This window comes from Acomys russatus, chromosome 10 (assembly GCF_903995435.1).
Source record: "Acomys russatus chromosome 10, mAcoRus1.1, whole genome shotgun sequence".
NCBI classification, from domain to species: domain Eukaryota; kingdom Metazoa; phylum Chordata; class Mammalia; order Rodentia; family Muridae; genus Acomys; species Acomys russatus.
Genome location: NC_067146.1, coordinates 65,913,925 through 65,938,006, shown reverse-complemented (window position 1 = coordinate 65,938,006; position 24,082 = coordinate 65,913,925). Strand labels below are relative to the sequence as shown.

Sequence of the window (24,082 nt, the reverse complement as noted above, 5' to 3'; positions counted from 1 at the left end):
ACAAACAATGCTGAACAGACTTAGTAGGTTGTATCAGTATATTTGTAAGTATAAATATATACATATGTAACAATAATAAAGAAAAGGGACAATCAATTCTAGAGGAAGTAGAAGGAATATAGGGTTAGAGTCAAAGAACATGGGGAAAACTGGGGGAAGGAAACGGAAAGAGTAAAGTGATCTCATTATACTTTAATTAACATTTTAAATTAATTTTTAAAAATTAAGTGTTTCTAAAACAAACAGGACTAGAACAATAAAAGAAGAAACATAAGTTCTTAGTCTGATAAAGAAACTAAATATTTCCATCCAAGAAGTTCGTTTAAAATGGCTGCTGATGTCTTGTGACAAAAAGAAAAAAAAAGAAAGTGACTATCACATTTTAGTGGGAAACAAATGTTGCTTACACAGCAGGTTGCACAGATACTGCCTCCCACACAGAGAGTGTGTGTATTCATATGTACACACCTACTGGAACTGGGTGTCCAAAAGAAAAGGAGTGCTTGCCAAAACTGTGGAGATTTTAATGTTTTGGTAATGAGTCTATTTAGTTTTGTTTAATAATGGGTCTATTTTAGAAATAAATAGTAAATACAATTTAGTGGTAGCTACCCAGCGAATCACTTTATAGTGAAAAAGTAAAATTAATAATAAATATATAGTTTCTGTGAATTCTAACAAAGTAACTTACAGTGTCCCCAACTATACATAAAGCTAATACTGAAATACAAGGAGAAATTTTTAGAAAAACTACAACAGAAATCTCTAATGAGCAAGTCATTTCCACCAGCTCAAACAGTCAGCACAGCAGAGAGAGACGTGAATAGCAGCGCTATATGACCTACCACTCTGTGTAATTGGTCTAAATTAGAATATGTTTAAATTAGAATCTAAATCATTATGATTTAAGTTTAAAAGGTTTGAAATAGAATTTTTTTTACTACCCCTAGGTTATTTACAAAAAAAAAAAAGAATTAAAGAAACTAGAAAGATGCAAACTCTTGCTCTTTGGGGTTAGATGAATTTTTATTGGCATATATACATCATACACAGTGCTGAGTTTCACTAAGTTAATGTCTGTCAACTATGTCATATATGTGATTGCTTCTACCAGTCCTCTCATCCCTCCCCTTTCTTGTTCTTCCTCCTGTAGCATCATACACAATAGCATAAGAAAAGACCTACATACCCATGAATAGGACAGGCATTCTGAGTCTGTGTGTATGAGTGCAAATTTATTATTATGTCAGTGCTTCAAAGCAGTGCACACACAAAAACAATTGGGGTGAACAAATTAAATCTCTAACTCATTACAAGCTAAATTTATCTCAAAGATTAAAACATAAAAATTCAAGCACTCGAAAAATGCTAATGTGTATTTTTATATTTATTTTTGTGTGTATAAAATGTGTGTACATGTGTTTGTAAGTGTGCACGCATGTGCACATGTATGTGGAAGCCACACACTAACACCAGGCATCATCCTATATCATTGTGACGTTAATTTGTGAGACATGGTCTTCCACTGACCCCAGCACATAGGAATAGACTAACACGCTCCAGGGACTTGCTTGTTTCTGACCTCATCTCAGCACTTGATTTATACTCACTCTAGATGTCCAGCTTTTATGTGGACACTGGGGATACAAGGTCAAGTTCTCATGCTTGCATGAATTACCTTTTTTTTTAACTTAGCCATCTCCCCACCCAATGATGCATCCTTTCATCATCTTGTCAATGTAGGTATCTAAGCAAATATCATAAATTTTAAAAATAACTAAACCTGAACATCTGAATGTAAAACAAAGCTAAATGGCACTCTTACAAACTATAACAAGGGAGGATACAAGGGATGGGATAACAATTGAAATGTAATATAAATAAATTAATATATTTTAAAAAGAAAAAAAGAAAAGAAACAGATTATAACAATTATCTGCAGTAACTATCACTAAAGTTTAATATTCCTAATACATAAAAGTCATACTATAACCTGGCATGGTGATACTCAGCTAAAATTCAATGCCAACCTGGGCTCTAGAATCAGACCCTATCCACCCCCCCCTCTCTCTCACACACACACACACACACACACACACACACACACACGAAGATGTTTATGTAAATAGGAAAAAGACACCCTAAATTGAAAAACTGCTACAAGCAAAATCATACTGTTTATGTTAGTTACGGTAGTCCGCGCCTACAGTCCTGGCATTCAGGACACTAAGGCATGACTTTATGAGGCTGAGGACACCTGGGGCTAACAGTAAAATCCTGTCTTAATAGAAGCAAAGAACTAAAGTAAAAAGGAAAGACATGTACCATTTCTAAAAGAAACCCAAAAGATAAACTGACACGTGGGGAAACAGGTTCAACTTCACAAAATTAACAGAGCACTATTTGCTTACTATCAAGTAACCAACTCCTAATGATTCATCATTTTACCCATAAATTAGTGGATCTCAAGGCTCATCAGAGAGGCTTCTACAGAGAGACCTACATCTGGCCAACACGCAGAGAACAAAAGGCTACAGAAAGCTCAGCATATGAGGAATATATCCACCACACCAACTCCTCCTAAAGCTCAGAGATCACTGGAGAAGATGGTGTAGAAAGATGCTAAGAGCCAGAGGTGGTAGGTTACTCCAAGGAAACAGTGCCTTCTGGAGAGACCAGGACCACTGCATGTGGTGAGCTCACAGTGCTTGTGACAGCATGCACAACACCTGTGCAAGTCCAAGCCAGTCCTATCCCAGCATGGAGAGGGGAAATGGGCATGAAATCTCATCTTCTAGCCACAGGGCTATTTGTAAGTGATAGCACTGGGGGAGAGAGAAGGGGGGGGGGGCGTTGCTCTGAGAGTATAGTCCCTGGTAAAAGTCAGCCACTCCCCAGTGGGAAGCCACACAACCAAGCACAATTATACTTGATGACATTTTAAAATAAAAATTTAAATGACACAAAGCAGGGTGAGCAGGGAAGAGAGAGAGGTCTGGGAGGAAGTCAGGGAGGGGTAAAAATGACCAAAACATGTAGAAATTTTTCAAAGAACTATTAAAAATATACATTAAAGAAACTAATTTATCCCTTCTAGGCTCAGGGATTGATGCAGAGGAGGAAGAGAAAAGATTGTAACTTCAAAGAAACAGCATTTGCCATATACAAGAGGACAGACACACAAATTGACTCACAGAGCCTGTGACAGCATGCACAAACCTGCACAAGATCAAGCCAGAAAAAAAAATCTCAGGATGGAGGACAAAACACAGAGTTCACTCCAGGCCAAGAAGGAGTCACAACAGATACCTGCTGGAAAAGGGAAATCAGTTTTCTTCAATAAAATGTCATTGTGTATATCAACACACTCCAGGGCAGGCCTCCCTTATGCCCAGGAGTAGGTGGACTACACAAATTGGACTCTGTGTTTTGGGGATGGGTTTGGTTTTGTTTTTTTGTTTTTTTTTTTTTTTGTGTGTGTGTGTGTGTGTGTGTGTGTGTGTGTGTTTGGTTGTTGCATTTGCTTTTAAAGAGAGAATATTAAGTTGAGTAAGTAGAAAGATGGGAGAAGATCTGGGAAGAGTTGAGGGAAGGGGATGAAAATGATCAAAATACATTGTATAAAATTCTCAGTTAGTAAATAAAAACATTAATAAAATGAAAAGCTAAATAAACAGAAATGTACTATTTATAAAAGAAGTACAAATATCAATTGAAACATTGGAGAGATGGGTTGAAGTCACAGGATTAACTACTTAGCTGTTAACTTTTAAAAAGTTGAAATCCAGACTAGAGAGATGGCTCAGCAGTTAGGAGCAGTGCCTGCTCTTCCAGAGCCTCTTCAACAAATGGTGCTGGTCTAACTTAATGGCTAAATGTCTAAAAATGCAAATAGATCCATATTAACCATGCTGAATGAAACAAGTTGAAGTAGATCAACAGCCTCAACATAAAACCAGATACACTAAATCTATTAGAAAGGAAAGTAGGAACCAACCTTGAACTCACTGTCATAGGAGACAACTTCCAGAACAAAATACCAACAGCCTCAGGCTCTAAGATGAACAATTAATAAATGGGACCTCATGAAACTGAAAAGCTTCTATAAGGCAAAGGACACTGTCAATAGAAGAAAACGACAGTATACAGGTTAGGAAAAGATCTTCACCAACTCAACATCCAACAAAGGGCTAATATATATATTACTCAAGAAATTAAACACTAACAAACCAAATAATCAAATCTTAAAATGGGGTACAGAGCTAAACAGAGAATTCTCAATTGAGGAATCTCAAATGACTGAGAAGCACTTAAAGAAACAATGTCATTAGTCATCAGGGAAATGCAAATCAAAAGAACTCTGAGATTGCATCTTTCACCTGTCACAATGGCTAAAATCAAAATCCCAAGTAACAGCACATCCTGGAGAGGATGTGGAGAAAGGGAAACACTCCTCCATTGCTGGTGGGAATGCAAATATGTACAACCACTTGGGAAATCAATCTGAAACTTTCTCAGAAAATTGAGAATATTGCTACCTCAAGACCCAGCTATTCTATTCCTGCGCATATACCTGAAAGATGCTCCACCATACAACAAGGATATTCACTCAAGTATGTTCGTAGTGGCCTTATCAATAATAACCAGAATCTATAAACAACCTATATGCCCCTCTACTGAAGAATGGATAAAGAAACTGTGGTACATTTACACAATGGAATATTACTCAGCTATTAAAAACAAGGAAATCATGCCATTGGCAGGCAAATGGTGGAACTAGAAAGAATCGTGAGTGAGATAACCCAGACCCAGAAAGACACACATGATATGTGTTGACTTATAAGCAGATATTATCCATATATTACAGGATAACAGTACTACAAATCATAGACCCAAAGAAGCTACATAACAAGGAGGGCCCAAGGCAGGACTTTCTTGAATCTCACTCAGATAGGGAAATAGAACAGACAGTGGAAGAGGAAGTAGAGAAGGAACTGGATAGCAGAGGATGAGGGGAAGGAAATGACCTGACCAGGGTTAGGATCAGATGTAGAGAGAGTGGGAAGGGGAGATTTGAGTGCCTGGAAAGAAAAGAGAAACCAAAGGCAGGGGCATCTCTGACATAAGCTGAAACCTCACAACAGGGAGGATAAGGGGATCTCTCTAGCTGAGGCTCCTGGCAGTGGAGAGCATCACGGCTGAAGAGGTCACACTCTAGCCAGGCAGGACCTACAGTGGTGGGAGAGGAACACCAATGCACCTACAAAAGCTTCAAACCAAACTCTACCGTACCTACGAGAAGTGCAGAAATTTTTATCCCTGCACATCTTGTAAGCAGGGTAAGTTTTGGGTTGAAGTTTTGTGGGTGGGCTGGGGATTGGTATTCCCCTTTTTCCATTAGGAGTCCTGTCTAGTTACAGAGTGGCTCCTTCAGTCTCCATGACCTCTGCTAGTAGGAGTCTCAGTTAAAGTCACCTTCATATCTTTCCAGGAGCCTACCCTGTCTTAGGTCTCCAGCTTGTCACCAAGAAGCCCTACCTAAAGTTTCCTTTCTCTCTGCAAGCCCTTTGTCCTCCCGCCCCATGCTCTTCCCAGAGCTGATATTGACCCTTGTTTCTTGGGGTGCTCCTGCTCTTACCCTGTTCCCTCTCTTTAACCACATGTGCTGTCTATTCTATTTCTCCTTCTGAGTGAGACTTAAGCATCCTCTCTTTGGTCCTCCTTGTTACTTATCTTCTTTGGGTCTGTAAATTGTAGTATAGTTATCCTGTATTATATGTTTAAATCCTCTTATACATGAGATCTTTCTGGGTCTGGGTTACTTCACTCAGGATGATATTTTCTAGTTCTGTCCGTTTGCCTGCAAACTTCATAACTTCCTTGTCTTAAATAGCAGAGCAGTACACCATTGTGTAAATGTACCACAATTTCTTTGTCCATTTTTTGATTAAGGGGCATCTGGGTTGTTTCCAGTTTCTGGGTATTACAGTTAAAGCTGCTATGAACATTGAACAAATGTCTTTGTTGTATGATGGAGCATCTTATGTGTATATGACCGGAGTGGTACAGCTGGGTCTTGAGTTAGAGTAGAGATTGAGAAAACATCCAATCAATGCCGGGCCCAACCTGAGACCCACCCCATGAGAGACAGCCAACCGCTGACACTACTAATGATGATACTCTGCTATATTTGCAGATGGGAGACTAGCATAGCTGTTCTCTGAGAGACTCCACCCAGCAGCTGATGGAAACACATGCAGAGACCCACAGCCAATATTGAGTGGACAGCAGGGAGTCTTGTGGGAGAGTTGGAGTGAAGGATAGAAAGACTCAAAAGGGACAGGAGCTCCACAAAAAGACCAACAGAGCCAACTAACGAGGGCCCAGCGGGGCCTGTAGAGACTAAAGCTCCAACCAAGGACCTCCACTCCCGACACAGACGTAACTGATGGGCAGCTCAGCCCTCATATGGGTCCCCCTAGTAAGGGGAACAGGGGCTGACTATGACATGGACTCTGCTGCCTGCTTTTCAATCACTTTCCCTGATGCGGCTACCTCACAAGGCCACAAGGGAAGAGGATACACTTAGCATTGATGAGACTTGATATGTGTTAGGGGGACTCTCCTTCTCTGAAGAGTAGGGGAGGGTGAATAGGGGAAACATGGAGGGATGGTGGGGGCTGGCAGGAGAGAGGATGGCTGGGTTTTAAAATGAATAATAAATAAAATAAAATTCAAGTTAAAAAACAAAGATGTGCAGATATAAAGATAAAGGCCAAGGGAATGTCCAGTAAATGCCTGGCCCAACCTGTGACCCACCCAATGGAACAGAGCCAATCCCTGACACCATTAATGGATATTCTGCTATGTTTACAGACAGGAGACTAACTTAACAGTCCTCTGAGAGGCCCCACCCAGCAGCTGATTGAGTCAGATGCTGAGACTCATAGTCAAGCATTAGAAGGAGCTCAAGGAGGCCTGTGGAAGAGTTGAGGGGAAGGATAGATGGACCCAGAGGGGACAAGAATGCTGCAAGAAGACCAACGGAGTCAACTAACCTAGACACATGGGGGCTTACCAAGACAGAAGCACCAACCAAAGTGTATGCATGGACTGGACCTAGGCCTCCTACATATATGTAACTGATAGGCAGTTTGATGTTCATGTGGGTCCCCTAGTAAGTTGAGTGGATGCTGTCTACAGCATGGACTCTGTTGCCTGCTTTCAATCACTTCACCCTAACTGGGCTGCCTTGCCTGGCCTCAGCAGATGAGGATGAGCTCATTCCTGATGCGACTTGATGTGGTAGAGTGGGCTGGTGGGGAGGGCTCCCCTTTTCTAAGGACAAGGGACGGGGGAAGAGGGAGAGGATGGGGGGAAGGAACCAGGAGGAGAGGAGGGAGGGGGCTACAATTGAAGTGTAAAGTGAATAATAAATTTAAAATAAATTAAAGAAAAATTGAAAGCCAGGCTAGAGAGATGGCTCAGCAGTTAGGAGCAGTGGCTGCTGCTCTCCCGGAGGACTGGGGTTCAATTCTCATCACCCACATGACAGCTCACAACTCTCTGTTCCAGTTCCAGGGGATCTGATAGCCTCACAGAGACATAGAGACAGGTAAAACACCTATCCACATAAAATAGAAAGATAAATAGACAGACAGACAGATAGATAGATCTTTTTTTAGAAAAATGTTAAAAGCCAGCATTCATAACATAAATAGAAAAACATGACTTCTGTAGGGAATTACAAACTGGTACAACACTGGAGAGGAAAATAGCATAAAATGGGTAATTCAAAGAAAATATACCCTTATAATATAACTCAATAGCATGGATTCAACTCCTACCACCCAACAGCATTATTTCTGGGAATTTATCTGGAGGAAAAAAGATGTTATAAAGATGTGGAAACCATGAGACTGTGGTATGTTCAATGACACTGTTGGTGACTCTTGGAAAGCCAAAAAGATTTAAACACCCAGGTACAGAATCTAAGTGAACCATCATGCCTTAGCAACTCTCAGGACATTGATATTTTAAAAAATACTGATTACACATTGTTTGTGAGGAGAAAAGTAAACAATAACACAGTAATGATAGCACATTTGAAAAAATAATGATAAATGTACATGTTCATTAAAAACGTTTTTGCTCAAGATGTTTAACAAAATGTTCACATTTTGATGTTGTAGGATTGTTCATCTTGCCTGCCAATCTTTATAATTTTTTTTTCTGTAATCAAGAACAGCAGCATAATCATTGTTAAAACAATGAGAGTAGACGTAATGATACACTGAAATTAAGCTTCTCCTTCTTTTAAAGAGCTCTGGCATGCTAACTCTCTCCTCACTGTGGGAGGAAGCACCGTGGTTCCCATTAGTGGAAAAAAGATGTGGCTTGCCAGAACCCTGTGGGACTCTTTCAGTAGAATGATTATAGCTGCTATGACAACAGGGAAGGATGTGACGTCACAGAATCATCCAGTGACTTCGGTATTCCTGTCCCAATGCAGAGCTCTTGATGCCAGCTGGAAATCCAGCAGAGACCTCATTAAGGGCATCTGCTCAGTAATTACCACAAGTTTCCCCTCATCACACATCCAGCCCTGAAAACAGCACTGTATGGAAATCCCAGGCCCAATTCAAAGGAGCCCCCAACCTTGCACTCTCTAAAGCTCAGACTGACAGGAAGAGAGGTCAAGTTCTAGCCATCAGTAAATACATCCTTAGTCAACAGAGACCAGGAGGCAAGAGGCAGCAGATACTTACTGAAGCCACAATACACTAAAGCCTCAAGGTACTTAAATAGACATCTTACATTGCGTGTCAACAGCACATTTAGATAGTGTTTCCATTAAAGAAAAATGAATATGCCTCTAACATACTGGAGAGAGGGACAAATGACAATGACTGTACAACACAACAGAGTCGGCTGCAATATCGGAATTTATAATGAATTCTCCTACAAGGAGTGCAAAATCCCAAGACCCTAGTCACAAAGCTCCAGCAGAGAGCCCTGCATAGAGACGGGCAAACTGTTACGGGGGAGGTGAAGAGACAGAAAGGGTTTCAAGTCCCAGCCCTATTACTGAATCTCATGAGCCTCAGCTCCCATGCCTGAAAACTAAAAATAATAATGAGCCAAGGGTTTGTGGAAAACCTGTGCCTAGGACTCAAACAAAAAGCTCTCAGTAAAACCCTTTATGGAAGAATTAAGTGGATATGACAGTGAATTATTTGGTCCTTTTTGAAATTTTAACTCTCAAAATGTTCCTGCAAATAAAAACCCCAGTGCCAGGAATGGGTGACCTCATTGTCATCAGTAAGGTCCCACAGACTCCCTAAATATTGCAGGCTATTGCCACTGCACTGCTTGTCCTCAGAACATAATGCTAAGACCCTATTTCTGAAGATATTGCATACTCAAGCCAAAGAACATAGAGAAATCAAAGTGATGCTGACCTGGAGGCTTCATCCCCACTGGGTAGCTTTCACAGTACTGGAAGGTGCTATGAAGCTACCAGGGGAGAAAAACAATCGATAGTCTAGCTCACCTGTGAGCCCTTCAAGCTACAACAACTGATGTGGCAAGCCATGGGCACTACTGGAATAGTGACGCAAACATCAGGGATAACCAACCATTTTCTGATTGGACTTACAGCCTGCTCCACAAGATGAATCTCTGTCACCAATTATTAGGCCAAGAACCTGTGCCTAAAAGGGACATAGGCCCTACAAGAGAAACTATTACTATTGTGCTGCTAAATGGACATAACATTAAACCAAATCCTAATCACTTATCATTAGACCCATAAATTGATGCAGTTCTCAGCCCTTATGTATTTGCATAGACAGTGACTAACACAGAGACCCAAAACTAGCCAAAGTGCAGAAGATAAGAGACTGTACAATGCTCATCCTTAAAGTAAACATATATACCACAGTCCCCCTCTCAGGGCTCAGGGATCATTGCAGACAGGAAGCAGAAAGAGAAAGAACCAATATCTGAACACAAGAGGGCAGCTGTACATGTGACTTCATGTGACAAAACATATACAAGTCTAGGATAAACCAAATCCCAACAAGAAAAGGGGATTTGGGCACACAGTCTCAGACTAGCACTGGAGCAAAAGGCAATGTTAATTGCTAGAAGAGGGGGAGGTGGCTTCCTCTAAGAGTGTCGCCCCTGGTATGCTAACCATGTTGCAGTGGAAGGGCATCCATCCAAGAATATTCAGGTAACATAAATGAGACTTGAAGGGCATTAAAATTTTTTAAAGGACACCAAGTTGGATAATTATAGAAGGGGAGGTGGATTGAGGGAGAGTTGGAGAAACTGGGGTAAATATAATCCAAGCACATAAAAAACTTGAAACTCTTGTAGAACTAATATTTTTTTATATTTCGTATGTTCATTCTCTCTCTGACACACTCTCTCTTCCTTTCTCTCATCCCCATGTGTATGTGTCTCCTCTCTCCACACTGCTATTATGATGCGAACATACTATACTGTTCATAGTGTATTCCTTCCAAGCCCAGAGTGTTCCCGAATTTTCTTCTTGTCCAACCTATTCCCACCCTCCTTAGCTCAGTGATTCCTAAACAAGACTCTACATCAAAATCGCTCCCCAAGATCTTCCTGAAAGAACAATGTGCCCTGTTGTCCAACCATAACATGGAGCTAAGAGCTGCTACCCCGCATCCCCGACCCTGTCAGCTCTTGAGATGTAGCTGGTTCACAGTTCTATAAAACTCAGTGAAAGAACCCTGGTATTGCTGGCAGGGTTGCACAATGATACAGTCACTTTGGCAGCTGCCCAAATGTTACATATGAATTTACTGTACAAACCAGAAATTCTAGAGACTCACCCAAGAACTAGACACAGGTGTCCACACAAGGTCTTATACATAAATGTGTATATCAATATTGTTCATAATAGTCCCAAACTGGAAATAACTGTGCCCACTGGATCAGTCCCATGATCATGGGATCTAGGATAGGATATTAGTAAAGGTTATCTCTGGATAATTGGGATTTTTTTCCTGAGCTCCTAAAATTAATATGGATCATTTTACAGCAAATCAAATTAATAATGCTATCTTTATTTTGTTTCTTTAATATATGAATTAAGTAGTTAGTAAAATGGACAACCTACTGAGCTGGGAACCTAGAAGACTTCATCATTGTTCCAAGGAGGGAATTAATTTTCAGAGGCATACAGGAAAGCCCAGGTATGAAGGAGGAAGGCTTAATACATGGAAGGAGCTGGCTGTTAGGTAATAGAAAGACCATTCAACAGAATCAAACACCCACTGGTACTCTACGGAGCATGGAGAAAGTACATGTTTATAAACACAACACATCACTTCCCCTTAAAACGATTTATTGACCTTCACTGCTCTTGAAAAGGTATTTGCCAATGAAGCCTTTAGTTAGACCTCGCTCACCTCTCCAACCTCTTCCTGATTCCTGTGTCTGCTTCCAACCCAACAGATGGTCCCCACCCTCCAGCTCCAGGGTCTCTGCACAGGCTGTTATTCCACTGAGACCCACAGATGTGTTCATCACACACTGCTATACCCCACATAGACCCAGACCTCTCCATCATGCAACAGCTGCAGTTGAAACACTAACACCTATGGACCACACTGGACAGTAGATGCCAAGGTGGGGTTGCCTTTTATCACGCTGTATCCATGGCACCTACCTTGGCCTTTTTAAATCACATTATATCCCTGACACCCACCAGGGTAGCTAGAATATGGGAGGCACTCCATAAAGACTGGCTCAGTGAGTGATTACCATGGCCAGGGAGGGGCAGTTAAAAGTGTACACCCAGGCACATGGAAGGATCTTGGAAACTCTACCTGGGAAAGTAGTCTTGATTCCTTTGGCAAAAAAAAGGGGAAAGCCACTAGAATTTTTGAGACTGACAGATCAGAAACTCTACAGCACTTGAGTGTAACTCGATGAGGTGGAGGCGAAGACACAGAAAAAGAAAGCTAGGGTGGCTACAGGGTCTCTGGTTCAAATGGCCTAACTTTCAGAACTGTGAGGACAAGATTCATTTGGCATCTCCCTAAGCATTCTCCTCCCGGGGAGGAATCTGAGCCACCTACTTCAGGAGGCAACAACGACATAGGTTTCCTTACACAGCCAGCACACATGCACCTTTAAAATGGAACTAACTGTGATTTTTGCAGGCCCTCATGGGATGGAATCTTGTATAAAAACTGCACAGTCACCCCAAAATGGGCTTCTCAGAATAGTCGCCAAGTCCAAGCTTATGGTCTTACACTGCTGGACAAAAAGGTGTATCTTTCAAATTTTTTCACGGTCTCAAACAGTTGGCCTCATAAATGAGAAAGGAAGAAAATGGCCATGTTAGAAAGTTGGGTTTCTCTAGGGCCCTGCAGATAACTAGGAGCACATGCGTCAGCTCAGAACACCACAGGCTCTGTATCCCACCGGCTTCTGGAATCCCTTCGATACTGACTGGCTTGATAAAAAGTTTTAAATATAAAGTAGTTTCCAGCTGTTAAAAAATCATGAGTCATTAGACACAGTGGGGCTCTCTGGGCAATTCTAACCTAATGACTTTAAAATAGAAATCCATTCCCTCTCCCACCACTGCCAAAAACCTGCACTTTAATTTGGGTTGTCTGGGTCAAAGTGCAAGCAAGATAATGCTAGATTTCTCCAGGGGCAACACAGAGAGCAAAAGCTTCAAAGGGCTAGAGGGTCCTGCATTCGGCGATGGCAGGGCAAACACCTAAGCCCACAGAAATGCCTCCAGATCTGCAATGAAATAAAGAGAGAAGAGGGGAAAGAAAGGAACCAGGCTCTCATCAGCACTTGCAGTGGTCCCCTTACTGGGGGGTATATCATAGCGTGTGTAGACAGTATCGTTCCGTCTTGACAAGATTAGGAAACAAGACCCAGAAATTTAAAACAAACAAACAAAAACCCTGACTTTCATTAAGTGTTGACTGTAAAAGCTGAGCAATTCAACTTTGAGTTTGTCTAAAAATGTAGAAGGAATAATATTTTTCTGCCATCTGTGATACGGTAATTTTTCAAATGATCTCTAATGGCCAAGACATCTGAATAGCAAGAGACACAACTCAGCAGGCTGATGCAGCCTACCAAGTGAGAATATAAGGTGGGAAGGAGGAGCTGAGCTGCACTGAGCCCCTACTTCCTAGTGTCACCTTGCAGGGGTCAGCCCTCCAGCTGTCTACTTTCAGCTTGAGGAACTAAATTGCAGCACCTCTAAACAGCCCTCTCCTGTGCTGTGGTCACTAGTCCAGAATAAAAAATCACTCTGTCTCTTTCTTGAATACATCTCTGGAATCCTTCCTGAGTCACTCTGCCATGTGTCAAGCACCTCCAGTGAGAGAGGCAAAAACAGGAGTCGGAGACGCAACATAATTGGCTCTCCGGCAGCCTCAGCAACAGCATGTGTGGCCCGATTCTATTGTACAGAGCCTTGAGTGGTCCGGGCCTTCATCCAACAGCTACTGCCCTTCACCAAGTGAAACCCATCTCCCAGCAGTTCTGCCTCCAAGCCACCTGGGCCCCCTCGGGGAAGCACTGGCTCTCCAGCCAAGCTCAGGCTCCAATCCAGAGCCCACCTGCCAAAAGCCCAGGAAGTGCCAAGGAGTTCTCCCCAAAGCAGCTGGCACCAATTACCCAGAACCAGCTGGAAGCATTTGCCTGGGGAGAGCCAGGCCTCCTGCTCCCTGGCCTGGGTGGAAATCTGCCTTAAAGTCTTACCAGCACTTGACATAAGTGGCTACTTTGGGGGCTTGCAAGGCAACTGGGGGAAGCTCCATCTGGGGAAGGAAACACTCGTGGGTCTCAGAATCTTTCCTGCTTCCTGATTTCAGAGTTTGTCCGTCATCGGAACCAACTGCTTCCATAGCCAGGCGTTCGTACTATGCATGGTTCCCTCATTGCTAGCCTTGCAGTATTCTCCCAACCACAAAAGAGGAAAGTGGCCGTTATTCCCATTACTAATGATGGCCCTGAGGCCACAGAGCAAAAGGTGCCAGGACTACATCTAGAGCTCAAGTCTTCAAAGTCACTTCCTTCTCCACCTGGCATCCCAGCATAGGCAAGCTCACCACTTCTGGCCTGGCAATTAAGGTCTCACTTTGCAAAACTATCACAGTGACATGTCTTCCAAGTGGTTAACTGGTTGAGGCGATGGGAGTTCTTGGAGGCCCTTCAGAAAACCAGTATGCTGAGAACAGGGGGAGAGAGCATCAACACCCCTGGGCACCAAGATGAATGCCTTTGGGGGAAAATGTCAATATCAGTACCAAGGCGCCTTTTCAAGACACAGTTTATATGAGTTTCTTATCAAAGAGGACTCAGAACTGACTGTAATCATTTTGTTATTATGATTAAGAAGTAGTTGGGGGCTGAGGATATATCTTAATGGCATCATATCCACGTGTCTTATACAAGACCCTGTGTTTAATCCTCAACAATGGAAAATTCTGCTGACTTACAATGTGTATAATATTGAGGCCTCCAGAGCTTATTCTGTCTGAATAAGCTTGAATGAAAGAAATTAAGATGTTTTATTTAACTTAAGAGGCTGTTTTTTCTGGGACTGGAAAGATGGTTCATCAGTTAAGGGCACCAACTACTCTTCAGGAGGACCCAAGTTGGATTCCCAGCACTCACATGGAGGCTCAAAAACAGTCTGTAACTCCAATTTCAAGGGATCTAACGCCCTCTTCTGGCTTCCACAGGCACTATATAAATGTGGTGCACAGATTAAAATAATAATAAAAGGCCTTCCATCTTAAAAAAATAAATAAATAAAGTAGTCCCACCCTCCTCCGATGCCTCTCCAGCTCTAATTTCCTCTCTCAGTGTTTTAGTTACTTTTCCTCATTGCTATAACAAAATGCCTGACACAGGGCTCTAAGGGGAAGAAAGGCTTGCTTTGGTTCATAGTTTCAGGATGCACTCTATCATGGCAGAAAAAATGGCGGCTGGTGCAGGCAGGAAGCAGAGAGGGGTGAATTCTCTGCTCTACTTGCATTCTCTGTTTTATTCACTGTGAGAGCCCAGCCCAGGATTTGGCACTGGCCACATTCAGCGTGGGTCTTCCCACCTCAATTAAGCCAATCTAGATGATCCCTCAGAGCCAGGACCAGATGTGACTGTCCGTCCTGGCCGTCAGTATGAACAATAACACTTCTTGGACATTTTTCTATTTTTAAGAGAACTTTTCTTCCTCCATGTGGGCCTGTCTGTCCCTCTGGCCTCATGGTGGTAGCTTACTCCAAGATGACCCATGAATCACCCTGGGCCAGCAAGAAACTGTTTGCTTCCTCGCAGGATCACCTCTGTCTGTGAGGTGAGAGGGAGTGGACAGGCTGGCTTCTGTCTGATTCGGAGCCTCAGAGGAGGCAAAACCTTCAGCTAAGAAGTAAAGCTCTAGGCATGTCTCTTCGCCTTTCTGAGCTTTGGTTTCCTCCTGTGTCAAATAGGGAGCTATACATGATAAGCCTGCACTAAACATCATCGTAAATGGAAAAAAGATTAAATCCATTCTAATGAAGTCAGGCATGAGACAGAGATGTCCACTATCCAACTCCTTTTCAATACTGTGCTCAGAGTACTAGCTAGAGCAATGAGGCAAGAGAGGGAAAATAAAAGGAATACAGATGAAGAAAGAGGGAATCAAACTGTCCCTTTTTGTAGATGACATGACACTATACATTAGAGATCGGCACCCTCGAAAAAAGAAAACTTCTAGAAACATACAGAATCAAGTTGCAAATATGAGTTCCTCTTTTATATGCTAACAACAAACACACAGAGAAGGAGGATGGGATGCAATCCCCTTCACAGTGGTCACAGTGAAAATAAAATATCTAAGAATGAACCATATGAGCATATACAGGGGGAAGAGGTCTCCCTCAGTCACAGTCATAGGGGAAGAGAGTAAGGGGAAAATGGGAAGGAGGGAGGAATGGGAGGATACGAGGGATGGGATGTAATATGAATAAATTAGTAAAATATATTTTTTAAAAATTAAAAAAAAGACAAGACAAAAAAAAATGAAGGAAGCAAAAGGCCACTACAGTGAAAATGCTGACCCTCCAAAGAAAGAGATAAATATACCAAAAAATGGAAAGCCATCTCATGCCCATGGATTGGTAGAATTAATGTTATGAAAATGGCCATCCTACAAAAAGTTCTTAAAAGATTAAGTATAATGTCAACCAAAATCCCTCTCCCTCATGGAAATAGGGGGGAAAACCTATCCTAAAATTTATTTGGAAGCACAAAAGACCCCAGATAGCCAAAGCAAAAACAGAACCGTTGGAGGGAAATACCATCCAGTTTTCTAGATATACCACAGAGCCCTAGTAATAAAAACAGAATGTTACAAACACAAAACAGACATGCAGACCAATGGAACAAAATTGAAGATCTAAACATGTAACTTTAGTCATTTAATGTTTGACAACGATGCCAAAAAAAGCATACACTGAGGAAAAGGCAGCATCTTCAACAAATGGTGCTGGGGGAAAATGGATATCTGACATGTAGAAGAATATATTTAGACCTGTATCTATTATCTTTGTCATGGACCACTAGCTCAGTTGGGGATAGGTCCTTGGAGTCGGGGACTCTTGGAGCGTCGGTGAACAGAAATAAGGCGAAGTGACACTCAGATAAAAACTTGTTTGTGTGTCCCTTCACCTTATTTCTGTTCACCGACGCTCCAAAAATTCCCGATCCCAAGGGCCTGTCGTCGACTGAACTAGTGGTCTGTGACACATCTTGTACAAAAACTAACCTCAAATGGACCAAAGACCTAAACATGAAACACTGAAACTGCTAGAAGAAACATTGATGGCACCCTATCTGACAAAGGACACCAATAGACATACAGAAGTGGATGGGAGAAAGCTGAGGAGGCCTCAACCCTACACAAAGAGCTACAGGCACCTGAGGAATGCTGAGAGCAGGAGAAATAGTCTTCCCTGGGGAAGAGCACACCAACTGCTTACCCAGTACCAAATGGTCAGCCCTGAAAGCATACAAACAAGTGACATTACACAGACTGAGCAGACTGTATTTATTCATTTCAGAACGCATGTATGCACACACACAAACACACACACACACACACAATTAATGAGAAAAGGAAAACATGAATTTGAAAAAGACCAAGGAGAGGTATATGGGAGGGTTTAGAGGGAGGATAGGGAAGGGGAAATTTAAATTATAATCGCAAAATCTAAAAGAATTTTTTGTAGTTTTTTAAAATATTCTTCTCTCATGTATCACATTCTAAATGAAATTTCCCCTCCCTTCCTCCAGCTTCTCCCGCCCAACTCCACTCTCCCCAAGACCGACCCTCAGAAAAGAGCAGGCGTCCCAGGGACATCAACCAAACACGACATAACAAGCTACAGTAAGAGTAGGCACATACCATTACATCAAGGCTGGACAAGGCAGTGCGTGAAACTGAAAAGCTTCTGTAAAACAGAGAACACTGTCAATAGGACAAAATGGCAGCCCACAGAATGGGAAAAGACTTTTACCAACTCCATATCTGACAGAGGTCTAATATCCAAAATATATAAAGAACTCAAGGAACTAGACATCAACAGACCAAAGCAAAAATGTTTAAGGAAAATGGTATACATAAGATCTGGGAGTAGCCCCAAGTTCAGGCTTCCCTTAGGGAACGTAAAATATATATCCTGTGGACAAAAAAAAAAAAAAAAAAAAAAAGATTCTGTACTTTGCATTATATCTTTCCTAGGGCCTTTCCCCAAGCCATGCTTATAAGGCCAGACCAAAAGTCCCGGGATGGTGTAAACAGAGACATACACACAAGCAGTTAGAAAGCAGACAAGGCAGAGAGAGCACAGAGATCAATCTGGGCTGAGAGAGACCTGAGCCGCATGCACTCTACAAGGCTGAGGGGCTTCTCCACCTATGCGGGCGGGCATGCAATCCCCACTCGCAGTGTTTACAGACACATCCCATCACCCCGATATCCTTCTGCACTTCATCCCTCTTGGAAGGGGAATCTACCAGCAGACTTCTCCCACTCAGCTCTGCCTCACAGGCCCCACAATATGAAGGCGGGACAGGGTCCCTCATGTCCTGCTTCTTGGGCCACGGATTGCTATCTAAGGACTCTGCTTTTCCTGAGGAATGATTCACGGAAAGGAAACAAAGGGGCGGGCATCCAGCAGCAGTTGCTATAGGAAACACCCCTCAATATATAGCTATAATTTTCACACCACTATCTTTGATGGAAGCAGTTTTTTTTTTTCTGCCTATCGTCCAACGTCACAGCTTGCTACCTACTCTTCAGCCAGTTTCTTCTGACACTCTAGGAGAAGCCACCCCTTTCTCAGGTGAAGAGTGAGCTGTGGGTAGGGACCAAGTGGGCCACACAGGATGGCTTAACAACAACGAAAGCTGCCTCTGTGTTTTTGTAGACTACGCTCTTTCCCAGGAGGAAGGGTCTGTTTGCATTGCTGGAGAGAGTAATGATAAACCCACTTAACACCAGCAACAAAAGAGACCTGCACAACAGAAGATGAGAAAAACCTGCCCAAATAATAAGATCCTGCTCCACGGCACACGTTCCCGTTCTTTTCACATTCACACGCTCATTCCTGAGTGCCGCACCAGAGCCAACCACGAGTGACTTCTGCACATGGCCCCCAATTAAAGCTAATCATGTCCACCACTGGCTTCAGTCACAGGCCCAATTGGGGCCCTCAGGTGGAAGGAGGGTTGGTGGTGGTTTCCACAGAAGCCACTTGCTGACTTGTCCAGACCTCTGGACCACACACCCATGCCATGACAGAGCACATCATAGAAGAGAACACAGAGGCATTTTCTCTGACGGTGGGGGGTGGGGGAGAGGGCAGACAGGGGGAAGGAACAGACTAGAAACCAAATGGCAAGCAGGTTGTTTTATAAGATCTTCTTCTAGAGAATAAAGGATTATACTACCTAAGCCCCTGGCTTGTTCAAGTTTTACTGGAGCCTGAGTTGGCTCAGCAGACCTAACAACACCCTCCAGCTCTCTCTTCATTACAATGATAGGCGAGCCTCAAGGCCAAGCAGAAATCATATCCACTGTGGGAGGCAGTGTGGTGTGTGGAGGAGAGCCTCGTGGGAGAAGGAGTAGCTTCAACTCAACCTTGTTCCTTCCAACGTGACTTCTAGAAAGCCACCTCATCTCAGAATGTCTACCCTTCAAAGTTGTGAGAAAATGAGAGATGTGTCAAATGAAGTAGCACTGGGAGAGCCCTGACCACACCCACAGCTGTTGTGACTCCAGTCAGGCTTGAAATCAGTTCCCAAGTGCATCTGCAGCCTGAGCAGAGGGTAGCTCGGGGGCTCTAGCAATCCAGCCCTCCAGAGCTTGCTCCATGGGATACTATCGGTGTTTAAGACCAGTTTTTACTGTGCTTGACTACCCATTACCACTGAATATTCACCTCCTTTGGCCTCTCTTCATGATCTTAGGGTTCCTATTGCTGGGATGAAACACCATAACCAAAAGCAACTGAGAGTGGGTGCTTCATCTTAGACTTCCAAGTAACAGTCCATCACTCAGGACTATGAATTGAAATGCAGCAGGAACCAAGAGACAGGAACCAAAGCAGAAACCATGGAGGGACATTGATTACTGGCTTCTTTATACCACTCAGCACTGTCTGCCCAGGGGTAGCAGCACCCCTACCAGGCTAGACCTCCCACATAAATAACCAATAAGAAAATGCCCCTTACAAATTGGCCTACAGTTTCTCAATAGTGGATTACCTCTTCTCAGATAACTCTAGCTTGTATCCAGTTGACAAAAATCTAACCAGGAGACTATCCATTGATTCTGTCCCCAGCCAGTCCCGCTTTTAAAAGCACTATGTCTGTCCAGGTTCCCCTGGCGTATTTCTGTCTTGAGAGAGTCATAGGCCCAGTGAGAACCAGAAGGGAAGAATGTCTTCCCCAAAGAGAGGGCAGGGATCTTCCGGGAGCAGAGGGTGTTCCCAACATTGTCACGGGGGGGGGGGGGCGGCTCATGTCTCTCATCTACAATGGCCCCAAAATTCCCTTATCACCATAGATTTCCCTAGAATAACCTCTAAATTCTTTGGGGGTCTTATGAACTACTTTAGCAAAACCCTTTTGAACCATTTAGTTTGGTTTTTTTTTTTTTTTTTTTACAAATTAATAGACTAGAGGAATCAGTGGTTCTCATGTCAGAAGGTCAGATGCCTAAGAAAAGCAGCGATCTGAGTCCATCGGGACGGCCCCAGGATTCTCTCCTACATGGTAAGGGGACAGGGTGTGCCCTGGTCTGTCCTGCTGACGTACAGACTGAATCAGCAGCATCTTCAGCATTGGGCCTGACTGCTGTACACTGAAGCTGCAAGGAAAAGAGTCTTGCTTGGAAAAAAAAAATACATGTAACATATCTGACAAAATGTACTTGAAAGGCTTTCAAACATATGTAAAAATGCACACATACATAATATATACAAACATATGTATATATGTGTGTGTGGCTATAATATATATTAGCTCATATCAATTATACAGTTATGTGATTAGCATGTGGTGTATCAACATTATTAACACATAATAGAGTATATATAATTAACATATTCTACATAAAGTAATGATTTTTGAGAAATAATAAGTGATGGCTTCCTCAAGGGAAAACAGGAGAGGAAAATGAGAAAGCAATTTTACAAAATAGAAAAACTTGTTGAATTGACATGCCACGTTCCACCTCTTAGACTTAAAACCTTCTTTAAGCTATGGTGTCCAGCATTCATGACAGCATGTGAGGACTTCCGTACACTAATGGTGGGAGCATACATGGTGACTCTTTCCAGACAGGGGTTGAGCAAAACATTTTAAAGTCCCTAAAAATATGCATACGTTTGAACCAAGCAATTGCGCTTCTAGAAGCTTAACGTTAAAAAGTACTCCTAAGCCAAAATGGACGTGCAATCATTAGCATTCACATGGCAGATGAGATTATCTATTTATTCCTTCAGTATTTTGCATACTCACCTTGTAATAGGGGAGAGTATTCCTAGATATCCTCAACGGTTTTGCTTTTGTCATTGCTCATAATGGTGAAAAGTGAGAGCTTAAGTAGACCACAATAGGAGATTGGTTAAGGGAATACTTGCCATAGAGCAGGTAGCAAAACTAATGAGACATTATTAAATATGAAAATCCAAATGTTAAAATGTATTATCTATGTAAAAAATATTGGAAAATATAAACAAGGAATATTAACATTTGTAGCAAATGATAAAATAGAATTTCTTTTATCCTTTCTGAATATCTTTACTTTCTAAAATGTCCATATTAGCCTAAAATCTAAAAGGTTTTTTATCACACTTACTAGTTTTTACTTTATAACATGCTTTGTGTACATACCATATAAGTCCAAGTACGCAAGATCCCTGAATCTAGGTCCTAAGCTGATATGTCTTCGTAAACCCCTCATAAATTAGTTTAATGTCTTGAATGAGTGCAACAATTACCATTTATTGAATTTTTGTCATGTGGCAGACACTGTGCTAAATCATATCATTTAATACAGTAAAATTCAATAAACATTTGTGGATAGGGGAGGATGACAGAGGAAAAGATGAGAAGGTTGGAAAGTCCAGCAATATGAACAAAGCCTGCAGCTCTCATCTCAGAGGCCAGTTCATTTTGGGGACCTCCTGACCACTAGACTACAGGGCTCTGCAGGCCATCTCTAGTACTGGGAAGGAAAGGTAGAGGATTATACCAAGATCCTACATCTTAGGAAGGCACACTTTTTTGGAAGATAAGGGCTGCTGGGAAAATTCAAAGCTTACTTTTGAAAGTTTTGCTACGAGAGTCAAGACAAGTGAAATTTACATGACCTTTAAATGAGACAATTTTGACCTTGAGAGCTTTTAGTTCATTTCTAAGAACCGTCCCTGAGCACAGACTATCGCCTCAAGAGAGTGAAGAGTAAATAAGTAGTGTCCTCAGAATTTACAGTGCAGGGAGGTCTCCCCACCCGCTGACTCTGGGCTGGCCAACTCTGGGGGAGAGCTCTTGGGGCTGTAGTAAGGCTGTCTTTCTGTCAGGACGGAGAGTAGAAGAGGCAACAAGAGAAGCAAACTAATGGAGGTCAGGCATGATTTCCCCATGCCCACTTGAGGAAATGCCATTCTCAGCTGCAAGAACAACCTGGGGAAAGTGGCTGACAGGTGTGATACAGTGTATCCAGGAAAGAGTACATATTTTCGCTCTTCCACAAACCCTGGACCACTTCATTGGGAGCACAAGTAATCCAGAGACTAGAGTCTCAGCACTTTCCTGCTATACCTACAAACAGGCGGAGCCAAAAGCAAAATAGCATAGACTCCCCCCCACCCCCCGCCCCATTTTCAAGGACACTGTGGGGGGCTATGTTCACGAGGGCTCCTCAAATAAAACTTGGGAAGAGAACCTGTGTACCTGCTTCAGGCCTGCTGCTAGCCAAAGCTGGCATTCCTAAACAAAGCTGCCCCATGTCTATCTTCATCTCCCGGCTGGGCCCAGCTCCCAAGAGGACGAAGATGCCAGGCTTTGACAAGTCGTTTCCAAACAGCAGAAACTCATAGTAAAATGACGGAGGACCGATCTCTTCAAATGCTGGCCTCTAATGAGTGAACTCTGTGGTCAGTAACAGGCCCTTCTGTTCCTTCTCTCTTGGTGAACAGTTTAGAGGTGGAGAAAAACAGAAATCACAGGGAGTCCCCAACACACAGCTCTGGGACACTCCAAGTTTTTTTCTGAAACATTCCAGTCCACAAGATATAGCATCCCTCCCTGCCTGGCAGCCTGCAAACCAGCCTCAGGACTCTAAATAGACCTGGCCCTACCCTAACGTTCTCTCCTCTCCTCTCAGCTTTTGTCTTCTATCTCCGTCTCTGAACTTCTGACTTGTAGTATGTGCCTGAATCTCTGTGTCTGTCCACTTCCTTCAGTCCTTTCTAACGCCTCTTCCTCCCTGTTCTTATCCGTCTCTATCTGTCTCCATCCGTCTCTATCCATCCTCTTCTAGACCTTGATAACAAAATCAGGGAGGAAATCAGCGCAATTGAAAACCAGCTCCAGCGAGATGCCAGCTAGGACGATAGAGTAGCAAGGATACCCTGATCTGGGCTTCCCTTGCAGCTCACGGTTCCCAGGGGTTTCCTCCAGCCAGCACCCTCCAACCCAGATTCTCTCGTCCTCCCCCTCCGCGCTTAGAGTCCGCCACCACCGGAGGGTGTGCTAGGACTCCAGAAATGGCCCCGGGAGCAAAGTTCTCACCGATGGTGAAGCTGTACCCATCGATGCTGAAAGTGGCGCTTCTACATTTCTTGAAGCCCTCCTTCTTGTGGCTGGCGTCCGTCATGGCTCGTGTGTCCCGGGTCCCGGCTTGAGCCTGCACCCAGCCTCCCTCCGCTGCACTGTCACCGTAGACCCGCGCTGGTTATGAGCTGCTCACCGCAGTTGCAGGCACCCAGACCTGGGAACTAGTAAGCCAGGTTCCTAGTGGAGTCCCTGTGCCTCCGCCACTGCCCCATCTCAAGCAGGCTGCAGCTGCGACGGCAGGGCACTGGCGAGTCTGCGTGTAGCTGTGGGCTGGTCCGGGCTGCCGCGCCCCTTCGCGCTCTGCTCTCTGGAGGCTGGGGGAGGTTGGGGGACCCCGAGGGAATGACGGGGATTGGAGTCGTGCTTCTTCTCAGTGTGTTTTCTCTGACAATGTGGATAGCTCCCCCAAATCACATCAAGAGATGGACAAGCCAACACCTCAGCCTTCAGACGCCCAAGTTTACTCCAAACAAGGAAGTAGCGCAATTGCCACGCCCACTTCCTCCCACCGCGGATCCCAGAACTAGTCCCAAGCCCTAATCCTAGTACTTCTCAGCAGTCCCTGGGCAGAAGATAATTACCAAAGCAACTCATTTGTGGGTGAGCATTTCTACAGGAAAGCCCTAAGACAAAGCAATTTGCAACCTAATTTAAACAACCCCCAGCCAGCCGC

The 24,082-nt window shown here is 43.2% G+C and overlaps 1 protein-coding gene across 3 annotated transcripts in view; it reads right to left on the bottom strand.

The window, feature by feature from the left end:
* Positions 1-23,866, bottom strand: part of Pde1c (phosphodiesterase 1C) — a 475,928-nt gene extending 452,062 nt beyond the window's left edge. For all 3 annotated transcript variants that reach the window (XM_051152305.1, XM_051152303.1, XM_051152304.1), the window contains exon 1: positions 23,365-23,866. In XM_051152305.1, coding sequence (XP_051008262.1) covers positions 23,365-23,449 — 85 coding nt within the window. In that variant the 5' untranslated portion in view covers positions 23,450-23,866. The remainder of the gene's footprint in view (positions 1-23,364) is intronic.
* Positions 23,867-24,082: the final 216 nt, after the last annotated feature.